The following is a 15983-nucleotide window of genomic DNA, read 5'->3' as shown; positions in this document are numbered from 1 at the left end:
GTTCACCGGATGAGTCCTGGGGTGCACCTCTGCCCTCCAGCCTATCCCTACAACACACACACACACACACACACAGAGTTAGGAGCTGTATTGCATGCTCCAGCAGGGGCCGTTCCCCTATCTCTCCAGCCCAGGGAGAGAGGCCTGTGGTGGGGCAGACTCACTCTCATTCTCCTGGTCCTCCGGTGGCTCGATGAGGCCCTTAAACTCCACATTCACATGGATCTCAATTCCCAGCAGCAGAGCCACCTTCAACAGCATCAGCTGCAGCTGACGAATACCTACGCATACACATTAAAGCATTGAAACATAAACATATTCGCACACACACATATATTGAACATAAGCATATTTACACACAAGAATCCATCAGTCTGTCACTGAAGGCAACTTAAGTAGTTCAAGAACAACTGGCAAAGACCACTGCAACATGAGGAAGAGGATAAAACCCGAACTTCTCAAATTGACTTGTACGAATAAAACACAAAGAACAAGGCAGGTTCTGAATATAGGGTAGAATCTGGAAAGAGGTACTATTGTATTTCAGGTGTGTGCGGTTTTGCTAGCGTGACTCACTGATATGGTCGATGGAGCCGGCACAGAACTTCCCGTAGAACTTCTTGGCGCCGAGCCCCCTGAGGTCCTGGATGGTGTAGGGCCAGAGGTGCAGCACGTTGTTGCGGGAGAAGGCATCCCTCTTCTCCAGCAGCACCACCTTGGCCCCCAGGAACGCCAGCTCGATGGCCGTCCGCAGCCCACAGGGCCCCGCGCCGATGATCACACACTGCACAGGACACAAAAAACACACACACACCAGTGTAAGAAGTACAACTAGCAGCACAAACACACACACACAAATATGTGTTCATACACATACACACACACAGACACACACGCACGTGCACACACCGAGTAATTATCTACCAAAATGCTTACAATATCACACAGTTCTATACACACACAGATACAATCCATAACAACATATCAAGTGTTTTATTCGTAACATTTCGATGGCATTTAGGGATTCTTGTAGTATAGAATGAAAATAACTGTTATTTGTGTTATCTCCACAGGAGGCACACACTGAACACGGCCTCACCCTGGAGTTGGCGCAGGCGCGGCCCTTCTTGTAGTCCTTCTGCGAGGCCCTCTTGTCCAGCTTGGCCCATAGCGCTTTGGCCTTCCAGTAGTTGAGCTTGGACTTGAGCTTGTGGTAGAAGATGCGCGACTCGGTGGGCTTGAGCTGCACGTGGTCGCACAGCTCCTGGAAGGCCTTGAGCGTGCCTTTGAAGGTGCTGGCCTGGACGAAGCGGTCAAACAGGACGTGGGAGGGGTTCACCTGTCCGCCACCGCCGCCGACCCCGCCTACCCCCACGCCTGGCCCCCCTCCACGGTCTGCCATGGCGATCCCCCCTCCCACACACACACCCCCGACGGCCCCGCCAGGGATTGTGGGACAGGAGGGAGGGGTCACTCAGTGAGTGTGAGCGCGAGGGGGGGGGGGGGTTGTGATTAGCTTCCGGCTTCACTCATCCTCACTGCAGAGACACAAGGAGAAAGACAGAGAGAAGAAGGAACGGAGGTTAGATTTGAAAAGTGTACAGCAATCAACCAGTAAACATCAGATCTCCATCATTATCATCTATCTCACACCACTGAATAGAATAGGGTTCATTCCAAATACAGTACAGGTAACCAGATAAAGTGAAAAGTTTGGCTGTTGCAGCATACACTTCAGAGGGGCTATTGGCAACACAAAAAAGCAGCTATGCCACTTTTCTAAATGAAATAAACCAATAGGTCAGATCAAATAGTCCACCAGTCAGTTTAGAATCAAACAGTTTGCAAGATACTTTTACAGTACACACATACATAAATAATCCATACCCAATGATATACAGTATATATACACACAGGCATCTGAAGCTAGGCATAGAACCAGCACATATCAGTCTTAATCCTGGCTGGATCAGTTGCTCAGAAGCTAGCTGGGTTTATTGGGAACTTCAGGAATGTGTGTGTGTGTATGTGTGTGTGTGTGTGTGTGTGTGTGTGTGTGTGTGTGTACATGCCACCGTCAGAGGCAGACGTGACCTCGAGTTTTCCAGACTAAGTCCCCAGCAGGGCAGGCCCTCTTGCTTTATATAGATATAAATGGGCCAGTGTTACTGTGATAAGAAGACCGAGCCACCACGAACCAGAGTCCAGCCAGCGACGCTGCGCACCAGACTCCTTGTAAACAGGAAGAACACAGAGGAGATTCCAAAGGACGCTCAGTTTTCAACACACTACTAGCCAGGCGGCACTTAATTCTGTGATAGATTAAGTAGCCTACTTATCTACCCGATTCAGCCACAGCGATATGGGATATGGAGGAACTACTCACTTAAAACTGATATGGAGGATATGGAGGACCTTCTTACTTTGAAGCGCAATGATACCCAGGCTTTATTCTGTGTCCCTTACGTAGGCTTCTACCAATGATACAGCAAAATTAGAAAATAGGCAAACACTCCTAGCTACTAACATGCTTGCAAGCATATCACCAAATAACAAATATCCACTAAGAGCCTGTGATGTTTCACATGACGATACACAGAACAGTATTTACCAATTTGTTTAGAGTCCTTCTTACACAGTCCAGCATTGTGTAAGCCTCTGACACAGAGTCCTTGAACAAGTCCTAGGCTACAGTCATTTAGAAGCAGTTTTGTGCTAGAAGCACATAGCATTTTCTCGGAGAAACACAGGCCCATGTAAGAGTCAAAGCAACAACCTGCTTCCAAAATCTATAACTACAGGCTTTACTCTGTGACTATATGTCGGCTTTAGCCAAATATAATCCTAAAGCAAAATTCAAGCAAATGCGCAAACAGCAATTAACATACTTGTAAGAATATCAGATTCAGCACACAACAAGAGTGCACACACACACAGTTGAGAGACAGCTGCAACTGCTACCAGCATAGCTCAGCTTTCATTCATACGTACTAGGGACTTCTTGGACCACCCTCTCAATTCTGTATCAGAAGGGTTTTACTGGTCACAGATAACAGGATGGACATCTTTACTGGAAACTTTCCACGACCACATCACTTAATTCTCAACCCTGTTATTTTACCAACCTTTGGCAGATGTGCAAGTGTTTGCATAGCATCATCATCCTCAACCATCATCATCATTATCAGTCATCATCAGTAACAGACACGACTCCTGCAGAGACTCCTGTCTCTTACTGATGATGACGATGATGACTAAAATATATATATATATATATATATATACACACATCATCATCATCATCATCATCATCATCATCAGTAAGAGACAGGACTCCTGCAGATCCTTCCATCAGGGCTAATGGCAGGCATGAACCCATCCACAAGGACACGCTCGCTAACGAGATGAGCCAGTGCAGCAGGACCTGACAGGCGGGCTGGTGGGAATGACAAAAGAGGAAGTCGTTCTGAAGCCGACGTGCCCGTGGGAATAACAACGTCCCCGCAGCAGGAAACAGAACCTGGTACTCTCACAGAAACCAACGGGGCCTATTAGTCACATCCGAGCACAGCAACACTTCCTGTCGTAAAGCAACCAGTTTACCCACCGCAGCGGCACACTGTTGATATGATCTGGTTTAACATGAATGGGATAATGTCAGAGTCCTGTCCTGGAAAACAAAACAAAACAAAACAAAACAAAAAAATCACAGAAGTGACCTGTAGAGCAATTCAGGGGCCATTTTTACTGCCAACATGACTGCATGAGCGTGAAATGTCGTGCTACTCTTGATTTGGTCAAGCGGCCCCACAGTACACTGCTGGACCTCCTGTAGTTGCCTATTAGCGGGCAGCGGCAAATTCCCTTCCTCATGGTAACACTGCCACTGAACTCAGCCAAACACATTCCACAGTAGCACACAGGAGTGGCACAGCACCACACAAGTGGACCGGTCATTAGAAGAGCCAACTTTGTCCCCAGAGCTCAAGAGGGTTTGAGGGTCAGCCAGATAGAAACCACAATTGGTGAGAGCATTAAAATCACCAGACCAGGAAAAGGCACACACTGTCCAAAGTCCTGACCTATCCCCCCCCCCCACACTCGTACAGATACAGAAACACAAATCAGTGATCAGCACAGAGCTTAGGGTATCTCTGAGGCGTCAGGGGTTCAGAAATCTTCAGCAGGCAGCAGGACACAACATGTTTCTCATCCTGTATATTTGTCTTCAATTCAATTGTGTTTGAACCTTCTGGGCCACCGTCCAACATTACATACTTCCTAACAACAGCACACTCCCGATGATGATTTGCACTCTAGCTCTGACAGACATATCTCAGCTAGCTATGCCTCATTCTGGAGCGTGTGTGTCTGTCTGGCTAGCTCTCCCCCGCTGGGACGTCCTTGTCTGTCCCTTTGTCCCTCCCCTGGGGGCAGGGGGAGACGGTGGCCATGGCGATCAGTGTTTTCATCACTCATCCTCCCGTGCAGGACCATTCTGCCTCCTTCAGATCTGGAACGCAGCTCAGTACAACTAAAGAACCTCCGCATGCAAGCATAAGTGTGGTGCACTCTGTTTTGATTCCATTGTTTCAATAGATCCCGGCCTACCACACTGTCACCGTGTACAAGTTATATTTCAGTTCTATTTCTGTTGGTTCTGCTCATTGAAAGACATTGCTTATCGAATGCTCCGCTCATCCGTCAAAAACATCAGCATTGGTGTGCATGGGACAGAAAGTGCTGGAGGACTTGAGGTTACAGTGGATGGGGACATCCAGGTGTTGAGGCACACAGGTGAAAAGCAGCCCGTCGGTCCAGTAGAAGTTACACATCACCCCATTAACATGCAGAGACCAGCGTGTGTGCTGGAGGGCAGCAACAATTGATCAATTAATCAGTTACTCAATTAATCATTAACCTGCAGGTACCAGTGTGTGTGTCTGCGGCAGAAACAATTAATCTATAAATCAATCAGTTGTAAACAATGCAATTAATCACTTCACAATTATTCTGGTACTCTGTTAATCTTTTTGTGCATTTTTTAAGGAAAATACCTCAAATCATTCTCTGGTTGCCGTTTCCTAAACTTGAATATTTTGCAGCTTTACTGACTCCTCTACGACAGTTAAATAAATAACTGTGGCATTTGAGGACATAATCTTGGGCTTTGGAAAACACTGGTAGCAACGTTTTTTTTTACCATTTTCTGGCATTTTTTTTGTCAATCAAACAACTAATAAATGAATGGAAAAAAATAATCGACAAATGAATCCACTATGAAATGAATGGTTAGCTGCAGTCCTAATGTACAGTGAGTAAACCTCACTCTCCAACACCTTACGAGACAACACAACAGTAGCACCCATGGGGGTTAGCAATAGCATACATCTGCCCCCACAGTCCAAGGTTGCAAGTTTGTGTCCAGTGCAGGACTGCCTGTCTGCATAACACAAAAGGTTACAAAACACTCCACCGCTGTCTTCAACAGTTTATATTAGTGCATCTAGCGTCCTAAGAACAATAATGTTCTGAGCAAAATAAGACTGATGACAAAATTGTGAAATGGATTTGAATGACTCTACCTTTAGGTCAAGACCTGTCAAGAATTATTATCCTTTGATTGGTGGAGATGTATTCTCATTAACAGTGAAGATGTAGCATTATACTGCATCAGGGTGTTAAGCAGTGTCTGAGACTGTATGTGTATCCTGAGGGTGAATCCAGTGTGTATCTGGTATTTTCCATAAAAACACTGAGGGATCAAGGATTAGTCTACCTTCCCTAGACAGAGTGTGTGTGTGTCCATCTGTTCTTATCCACACACACACACACACACAGCCCACCCACTCATATACAAACACATACACACTCGGTGTACAAGTCATCCACAAACACAGACCTGTGTGAATCTACAGAAACACAAATATACATCGAACCATGGCAACAAAGGCTGCGGCAACGCAAAGAGGCTGACTCAACATGCTACTGAACCTGCCTGCTGGCCAATCAAAACAGGCGTTGCAAAGACGATCCTGACTGAACGTTTGCCAGACAGACACATTAACGTTAAGACATAACGTTTGCTTATCAGACAGTGTGATTCGAGAAAAACACCGGAGAGTACCGCCGACCCACCTAGCACACGGCCAGAGGAGTGGTCTGGGGCGCAGAGATCAAAACAACGGAGCTTACTGGGGTAGAAGCAACAGGGCTAAAAATAGGCCCAGAAAATGCAGCGCCTGCAATATTAAAACTACACACACACACACACACACACACACACACACACACAGACAGACACTCAGACATACTCTTACTCTCTCTGCCACACACACCCACCCTTGGGATGTGGTTTCCTGACGTGGAGTGCTCCACCTTAGCCACAGTAGAGGATGAAAGACCAGAAGGATGGCAGGTGAGGGGTCTGTTCCACTGGGTGCCAGCTTACTGCAGTTCTCTCTCACACACACACACATACACACACTTCCAACATAAACACCCATTATGTCAAAAATCACCCACACCCACTCTCTCTCTCTCTCTCCCTCTCGCTCTCACACACACACACTCTATGCAACGTGTCTCCAAACACTGCCTCTGTAAATATTAACCCAGTGTAGCTTGCACATGTCCACTAGTAGGCCAGCATTAGAGCAAACATTTTGGCCTTCACGTGAAATCAAAACACTACACTAAACTTCACCTGCATTCATGCTAAAACACAACACAGCAACCATACACCACAAGCGCACACCACAAGCACAAACACACACACACACACACACACACACGAAGACTATGCTCCAGGCACACTGGCAGCAGATATGTAAGCTTATGCAAGTGTGTGTGTGTGTGTGTGTGTGTGTGTGTGTGTGTGTGTCCGGTTTTGAGGTTTCTGAGGACATGCCATCAAAGGCTGGTTTATGGGGCCGCTCAAGTCCGTTCTTGGGCACTAGAGAAATACATGCGAGTGTGTGTGTGTCAAACATCAAACGCGCCGTCACAACCTCATACGACAGAGTGTAGTGTGTGTGTGTGTGTGTGTGTGTGTGTGTGTGTGTTTTAATGGCATGCCTGTGGGCTGTGGTCACATGAGTGAGAGTGTGTGGGAATCTATGGCATGGCACATGTGTGCAATGGTTGAAGGCCCACATGTGCACAAGGACAGCAATCATGGACCCATGCCATTGTGGGGTCCAACCCCTCCTTCCAGTGCATATGCATACATATGCCTGTGTGTCTCTGTAGGACCTGGGAGAAGCGGTTACTCATTCACCGCCATAAGGGAAAATGATGTTGGAAAAACAAAGCTACCTGTCCAATTCTACCAGTAACCAAGGTCAGCGAGGAAGCATTATTACATCTATACAATACACAACATACTAGCCGTTCAGCCTGAGACATAAGGCTGTGTTTGTATGTGTGTGTGTGTGTGTGTGTGTACTTGTGTCCTTGCACATGTGTTTGTGTGTGTGTTTGTATGTGCATGAGTATATATGTGTGTGTGTGTGTGTGTGTGTGTGTGTGTGTGTGTGTGTGTGTGTGTGTATGTGTATGTGTGTGTGTCTACTCGTGTCTTTGTCCTTGCACATGTGTTTGTGTGTGTGTGTGTGTCTCTGTCCTTGCGCATGTGTGTGTGTGTGTGTGTGTGTGTGTGTGTGTGTGTGTGTGTGTGTGTGTGTGTGTGTGTGTGTGTGTGTGTGTGTGTATGGGGAAAAGAGAGCGCACGAGAGTGAGCAAGAGATATAAATGCCTGTACAGCTGTTGCAGTCTCCTCCTGAGTGAAGCCTAGCATACCCATAACAGCTAACAGTAACTCAAACAGTGACTAACAGCACACAGGCTTTATCAACTGCCACTGCAAAGCATGCACAACCAGACAGTTTACCGTACGTGGATTAATCCTAGTCCTGGACTGAAGGTTTTGTTCATAGGAGACGTACATTGAAGTTGTCTGCTAGTCTATAGGACTTAGGCTTAATCCACGTATGCGAAACTGGCCTGCAGTATCTGTATACCTCCATCACTATCAGCTCCTTCATACCTACTGGATGACTAACCAATGACTCTTATATATACAGTTTATTGTGACATGACTCACACCTAAGGGCTCCATTTGGCTCCAGTGTGTGTGATAAGTAGGGATCAGGGAAGCTATTCAAGCAGAGGAAGGTGCGGTACGTTGCTTCCAAAATAAGGGACATTCTTTTGTGTTGCCAATGCCATGTTCTGAACTGCCTTTTAGACGCAACGTCCAATTATTGCCTCCTCAGCACCATTGCTGAGACTTGCTGCGTAAAGACACACACACACACACACACACACACACACACACACACACACACACACACACACACACAGTACAGACAGACACACCACTGTTGCCAGTGTGCCTGGGGTCATAGTTTTCTACACTGAGTGTAGATCGAGACGCTGCATACACAGACACAGACACACACACACACAATCAGAGATCGAGACTCTGCGCATACAAAAACACACACACACACGTGACGTGGCATGCATTTTTCAGCTTTGCGGAGGGATTGTGTCACACATGTAGCTAAATATAGAGCAGATTACACGTCTGACTGCAGTCTGCCTGCTGTCCAGCCCACTGCTGCTCCCGCGGGAGCCCTGTGTTTACATGCGGCTTCACATGTTTGTTTGTGTGTGAGTGTGTGTGAGTGTGTGTGAGTGTGTGTGCCTCTACGCGTAATGTGTGTGTGTAAAATGGCAATAGTGGTGTGTGAGTGCATGTTACTGTACGAGACTGAGTGCAAGGTTGGCTTTGTGTGTGAGTGTGTGCATGCGTGTGTGTGTGTGTGTGTGTGTGTGTGTGTGTGTGTGTGTGTGTGTGTGTGTGTGTGTGTGTGTGTGTGTGTTGCATGTTTGGTTTTGTGTAAGTGTGTGTGTGTGAGTATGTATGCGTGTGAGCGTGTGTGTGTGTGTGTGTGTGTGTGTGTGTGTTGTGCATGGCACTCTGAAGAGGGGTTAAGGAGACCAGAGTCTGTTTACAGAGTCTAAAGGCACACTGTGACATGTGATCAAAGACTGCAGCGCTCTTTAACCACAATACAGTAACACTACCTGCCTCAGCCTGAACCAGAGAGCAGAGGGAGAGAGCGAGAGAGGGAGAAAGGGAGAGAGGGAGAGAGAAAGGGAGAGAGAGAGGGAGAGAGAGAGTGAGAGAGAGAGAGAAAGACAGATAGAGAGAAAGAGTAAAAGAGAGGAGGCATCAATGTCAATCCCAAAAGACCAGAAAGAGAGACACAAAAACAAACAACATTCTGCACGGACCACAAGCGGCTAGAGAGGCACCACCAACTGGTCTGTCACACACAGGCCTTCTTATGCAAGCCAGCGACCAGTTACCACACACACACACACACACACACACACACACACACACACACACACACACACACACACACACACACACACACACACACACACACACACACACACACACACACACACACACACACACACACACACACACACACACACACACACACACACACACACACACACACACACACACACACACACACACACACACACACGCCTCCAGCGACTGGTTACCATACACACACACATAGGCCTTCTTATGCAAGCCAGCGACCAGTTTGTTCCTGTACAACTACCATATGGCCCTGTTAAAACCCACAACACACACACACACACACACACACACACACACACCAACTGGTGCTCAATACAATGCCTCACCGTGCAGAAAAAAATGCAACACACTCAGACACATTCAGAATTGCTCAACCCATGTCCTGCAGATATACAGCACACACTCAGACACCACTGTGTGGTACCAACATATGATGCAGACACCAGTCCTGGTAGCAAACACTCTCCAAATTACACAATATACACTAGAAACACACTCACTCATAGAACAGCTATCACTCCAAAAATGCCCAAAGCAGAGAGCTAAATCAACCTCTTACCGTGACACACACATGTAGGGGTGCAGCGCCAATCCTGCAATGATGGGCCGACACAAATGATTGATGTAACAATTTGGCAAATAACTGATGCTTTTCATTTAACTGTTTGTTTACTTGTTTCTTTTAATAGACAGGAAACACGTATATTATCAAATAAAGATAAAGATAAAAGATACTACCCAAACGCATTACCGGTTCCTCATACTCCCCTCCATCCAGGCCATCCAGGAGCAGCGATGCTTGTGTGAGGCGCACACCCCAACCACAGACTGTTCACCTTAATGCCCTCCGGGAGAGTCTATACAGGTCTCTCTGCACCCAAACCAGCAGGTTCAGAGGAAGCTTCTCCCCTGCAGCTGTCACCCTACTGAACTCTAGCTCTGCATCCCATAATAATCCCCCTACTGAACTCTAGCACTGCATTCCAGTGACAACCCACCAAGCCCCAAACTGCACTTTGTTGTCTTTCTCCTTGCACTCTGCACAATGACAATAAAGTTGAATCTAATCTAATGTAATCTACAACATTCACATAATGCAGAATTGATGGAACTTGATAGATAAACATAAGCTACGGTCATTTGTAAACGTCATAAATTTGCTGACACTGGGCCGATATCTCAGCACATCCCTTATCAGACAATACACAATAAAACACAACCTTGCACCAACAATAGACACACGCCACACGCGGAGAAAACGCCTTAACATCCGTTCACCTGTTGCAATCTCAGTCAAGGCTCCGCAATCACTTCCTCATTCCATCTGACCATTCATCAGAGTGTTAAGTAGAGCACGCAGGTAGAGCACGCAGGTCAGGGCAACACACACCAGTGCTGTGTCCTTCAGGTCCTACTACTGCTTACTACTGCTGCTACTGCTGCAGCTACTACTACTGCTGCTGCAGCTACTTTATTTATTGATTTGTTTATTTAAAAGGGACAATGCACATCAATTGACATTCTTCGTTTACTTTACACTCAAAATGTAAATGTGCCAGAGTTGGCAAAATAGCTCATTTTCATCTGTAGTCCCTTGGCAGGTCAACACATCATCACAATACATTAATAAAAAGAATACAGGAAAGATAGAGAGCAAATTAGGAGAGAAAAAAAAGAAAGATAGAATAGATGTAAAAATTGTATACTGCTACTGCTACTGCTACTGCTGAGCTCATGTCTACTCCAGTCTCTCCTATCTGAACACACACACACAGACCAGAGGCAGGAGCAAGAGTAGCCTAGACTCTGGAGCAGATATGGTTACCAGTCTGGCAAAACAACTACGTACACACAGACACAATTTGACTAGTGCAAAAAAGACAAAAAACACTAGTGCTTCCAAACTTCGTTTAGCACGGCTTTAGTGTGCATTAATTAACTGGAACATGAGTCTGGTTGCAGTCAATGGTGGCTATATAGAGATTTCATCAGTAGGTCTCCTTCAGTTTGGCTGCTATCTTAATTTCCCAACTATTATCCACAGCTTATATATATATTGATTTTGCAAAATATCTTCAGCTATGAGGTTCATACACAAGGACAGTTATGGTATTACTATGGTTTTGCTTCTTTGCGGCTTATACACAGTGCGGCTAACACACAGGAAATTACTGCATTGCAATTCACCTCAAAACTAACAGCCTACTGCTTACGGAAGCACTAAAAGCTCCAAACAGATGAAACTAAAGGGATAATTTACAGACAGCTCATTATGTTTCGCTGACTAGAGAAGCAGGAGAAACACTGCCCGAACTGTGCCTGTATCTGTCTGTCTATGTGTGTGTGTGTGTGTGGAGAGAGGGCACAAGTACATTGTAACTCACTTGTGAACAACCCCTTCCAAGGCAGATACACACGCACAAGTGTGTGTGTGTGTGTGTGTGTATGTGCGTGTGAACGTGTGTGTGGGTGTGTGTATGTCTATGTGTGTGTGTTCCCACAATCATATCATATCATGATCCAAACTCAGACAGGTGTGTGCTATTTCCTGCCCCTCCGCCAGGCCGTGAAGAACCCGACCGTGCCGAGCAGACGCAGCTGGCCCGGCGAGTCGGGTGTCTCCCTCTCTCCGATGCTCTCTCTCTCCGAGCGTCTCCTGAACATGCAACATGGCCGACACATGAGCAGGTCACCCCTGGTTTCCTGCTCGAAGCGGAGGCAGGGAAACGTTAATGTATAATTTCCTGTATTCTGACACGGGCAGCAGTGGGCCAGGGTTAATATTATATTTGGCAGCTCAGCAGAGGGGGCTTCATGTCAGGGTGCTCGCAGCGCTGGAGCCGGGGCTCTGGGGTTGCTGCAGTCAGCATTTCCACCATCGTTTCGCAGGCAAAGAATTTAACAGATCTTCTCACCCTCCCACCATCTATCCATCCTCTTCCAGTTCCTTCCTTCAGTTCCTTTCCTTGTCTCTCCCTCTCTCTCTCTCTCTCTCTCTCTCTCTCATCAGTGCCTGTTTTCTCTCTCTCTTTCTCTCTCTCTCTCTCTCTGTTGTTCTGCTCTCTCTCTGAACTCTGCCAAACTCCCAAGAGAGCAGAATGGAAAGGGCCAGAAAGATCTTCCAGCTCCTCCACCTACGGATACTTCTCCAGCAACACATCATGTCAATTCACACACACACACACACACACACACACACACACACACACACAATCCTTGTGCAAGTAGATAGACAGGCAAGCAACACCTGGTACAAGGTACAAACACACACACACACACACACACACACACACACACACACACACACAGAGAGAGAGAGAGAGAGAGGTGTGACCTCTGACGACACTTCCTCTCCTGAGAGACAGTGGAAAGATCAGCTGGTGTGTGTGCAGCCCCACCCAGTTTGCTCTCCGCCACTGTTGCTACGGTAACAAACACAAGAGAGCATTACCTCATGGCACCCCAGACAATCCTGCACCGCTGACAGATGACAATGAGCGACCAGGAGGGGGAGGGGTGTGTGTGTGTGTGTGTGTGTGTCTGCTTCAGATTGAGGTAGAAGCATACCTAATAAACAAAAAAAAAAGAAGGTTTCGACTGGTGCTGCACTGCCGCTACCATCAATCTCAGGAATGTCCATCAAACCACAAGAGGTACAAGACAACACTGAAGCCACTGTTGTTCTAAATTGTCTCGTTCTTGGCAGAAAATCAATAAAATGTGTTAAACAGAAAAAAACTAAAAAACAGACTCACTCAAAAAGACTCACTCAAAAGAACAAAAGCTAGTTTCAAAGCAACACGCTCGTTTCAATCACGTGTTTTCCTCAGCAGTTTTCTTCCCTCGTCAGAAGAGGTGAGCTCAGGCACCCAGTGCACTGGGCCAGAGGAGCTGTAAAAAGGACTCCGGCCATAACACACCACGCCGATGATTCATTCACACAGGACAATGCCAACGCCTCTCACATGATAAGGTAATGAGGAAACGTGCAAACAGCACTGGGCTGTCCATCAGAAATGGCCACGGCCAATTTATTTCCATAAAAGGAATACCAAGATGTGTACAGGATCGGGAACAATGCTCTATGCAATGCTCGTCTCGGTAATTCGTTGACAGACAGTGGCTAACACAAACTTTGTTTTGTTTATTGTTATCCTACGTTGTAAGTCGCTTTGGAGAGAAGCATCTGTTAAGAACACAAAGAATGCAAGAACAGAGACAGCCTGCTTACAGTCCTTAATTGTCTGACTCTGAATCCACATTGTGAGTTGGCAAACTGAGTAGAGCTGAGCCCGATGGCAAACACAGATGTGTGTGTGTGTGCGTGTGTGCGCGCGTGTGTGTGTGTGTGTGTGTGTGTGCGTGTGTGTGTGTGTTGTAGAAGAGATGTCAGGTGATCCTCCCAGCACACCTCCCAGATGGACTTTATATAATGGTCGACACTCTCCGCTAATTGTGAGATTGCGGCGTCTTTATTGGTTGCAGTCCAGGCCCTTGCTCTTCTGCACTGAGGCTGGCGCTCATGTGTATGGACAGCATATGGGGTGTTTATGTGCTTGTTTTCTAATACACTCTGTGTATTTGCATGCACTTGGGGAGAAGGGGGGAGGGAGTATGGGGGGGGGGGGGTTCTCCGGGAGAAGAGGCCCAAGGCAGGGCAGCAGGCTGGGGTGGAGGTCTGTAGGCCAGACCAGGGGGTTATGAAATAGTCCAGTTTTTTGGCACAGCCTCCCACCACCCGCTGAGAGCCAGTGAGGGGAGGAGAGGAGAGAGCAGGGAGGACAGACACACACACACACACACACACACATACTGTTAGGGGGGAGAGGGCAGGGAGGGCGCCATGGCTCCCAGATCTCCCCGACTCCAGCATCCACACCATCTTCGAGGATGAGCCAACATCAACATACCATTACACACACACACACACACACACACACACACACACAGTCACATACTTGCACCCCATGGACTCAGCACCCGAACATCCCTCTGCAGCAGAGCGACGCCTTGGCGCCGAAACACTCTTCACTCCCCACGGGTCGAGTCCCCCCACTCCACACACACACACACACACACACACACACACACACACACACACACACACACCAATCTGGCCAGTAAACTGCTCCACTTCTATGCAGAGACCAAAGTCATGAACTTAGCAGAAAGGGGGAAACAGCTTTCCCTCCACCCAAAATGCACAAACAGCTGACAGATTAGCAAAGCCACCGTATCGCCGAAATCCAGATGAATGGGGAAAAAAAAAAAAAAACATTCAGCAAATCTCCAGTAAATCACTCGTTAAACCCACTCAAAGAGGGGGAAATATTTAGCCCTGACAAAAGGATTGAGCTTGTTACATTTCAATTAGTTAATCTGACTTCGATAATCCCAAACGGATCTCGACACTTGACTTGATTTGTTTTGGTTTGTTTTTGCAGGTTTTTAAGCGTTGCTGGGTGGTGGAGAGGGGGGCAGGGAGGGACAGAGAGAGGGAAAGAAGGAGAGAGAGAGAGAGAGAGAGAGAGAGAGAGAGAGAGAAAAGATAGACCAATTAATCCGTCATTGGGATTAGTTTGTAAAGCTAGGCACACCAATACTACTAAGGCAACGTGGGGACAACACTACCACACCTGCACCCAGTCAATCATAGCACCGATTCTCTCCCCAGCCCAGATCGCATGTTTACACACGCACACACACACACACACACACGGAAACAGTAGCACGCTCACACCCACAAATCGAGAACAAGAACATGCAATCGAAGTACAAGTGACTCTGGTAGAACACCAAGAGCAACAGGGATAAGCTACATGGTGCTCTGGTTTAATTCTCAGAGAGAAATCTTGACAGCCCTGTAGTGCAGTACAAGTGATATAATCCTAGCCGGGCAGCTTATCCATCAGTGCTCTGTTGAACCACTTCCAGGATTTGGAACATTTGGCTATCTGCGTGCCTCAGTTTGCACAGTTTTGCATGTGTGTGTGTGTGTGTGTGTGTGTGTGTGTGTGTGTGTGTGTGCGTAGTAACTTTGCAAATGAGCTGATCTAACATATCCACATCACGCGACTGCCCACTCCCCCGTCCACAGGTAGTGTATTGTGCTTACTGCCCGACTCGCCCCTTTGTCAGGCCTCAACTCCCGTCCAACATCGCCAGAACCGCCGCCGCTGCTGTTCCTCCAGTGACCATCCACCAAGCCACATCTTTTAACAGGCCAGATATTTCTGTCCGGAGGCTAGTTTACACAGCACCAGAATGTCCATATTAGTCTGGTCTTTCCGTGACCAGGCGGACTGAAGCATTTAAAGCACTCTGCTGGATACCCCTGAGGCTGCTCTCTCTCTGAGCCGCGCTTCAGAAAAACTCGCTCATTCCGCGAGTGAGTTACGAGCCGGGGAGGCGCACCAGTGTCACGTTCCGGCGCAGTTTGTTTGTTGTCGGTCACCTCGGAAACGGCCACTGTCCGCGGTGTTCCCGGACCGGTGAAAAGTCGTCATGTTAATAACAGCCTGCCCGGTTAACCATGGGTTGGAAATAGCGCACTGGAGAGGAGATGGTGCCCTCC

General features: G+C 47.3%; 1 protein-coding gene across 1 annotated transcript in view; it reads right to left on the bottom strand.

The window, feature by feature from the left end:
• Positions 1–1402, bottom strand: part of mical3a (microtubule associated monooxygenase, calponin and LIM domain containing 3a) — a 61621-nt gene extending 60219 nt beyond the window's left edge. Inside the window, exons 1-4 of the mRNA XM_062546498.1 lie at positions 1100–1402; positions 577–784; positions 165–281; positions 1–47 (exon numbers count right to left, since the gene is read on the bottom strand). The exon at positions 1–47 is cut by the window's left edge and continues 55 nt beyond it. Coding sequence (XP_062402482.1) covers positions 1–47; positions 165–281; positions 577–784; positions 1100–1402 — 675 coding nt within the window. The remainder of the gene's footprint in view (positions 48–164; positions 282–576; positions 785–1099) is intronic.
• Between the last annotated feature and the right edge of the window lie 14581 nt (positions 1403–15983).

Source organism: Sardina pilchardus, chromosome 10, assembly GCF_963854185.1.
Source record: "Sardina pilchardus chromosome 10, fSarPil1.1, whole genome shotgun sequence".
Taxonomy (NCBI): Eukaryota; Metazoa; Chordata; class Actinopteri; order Clupeiformes; family Clupeidae; genus Sardina; species Sardina pilchardus.
Note: the sequence above shows the minus strand (reverse complement) of the source record. Positions and strands in the feature narration are given on the sequence as shown.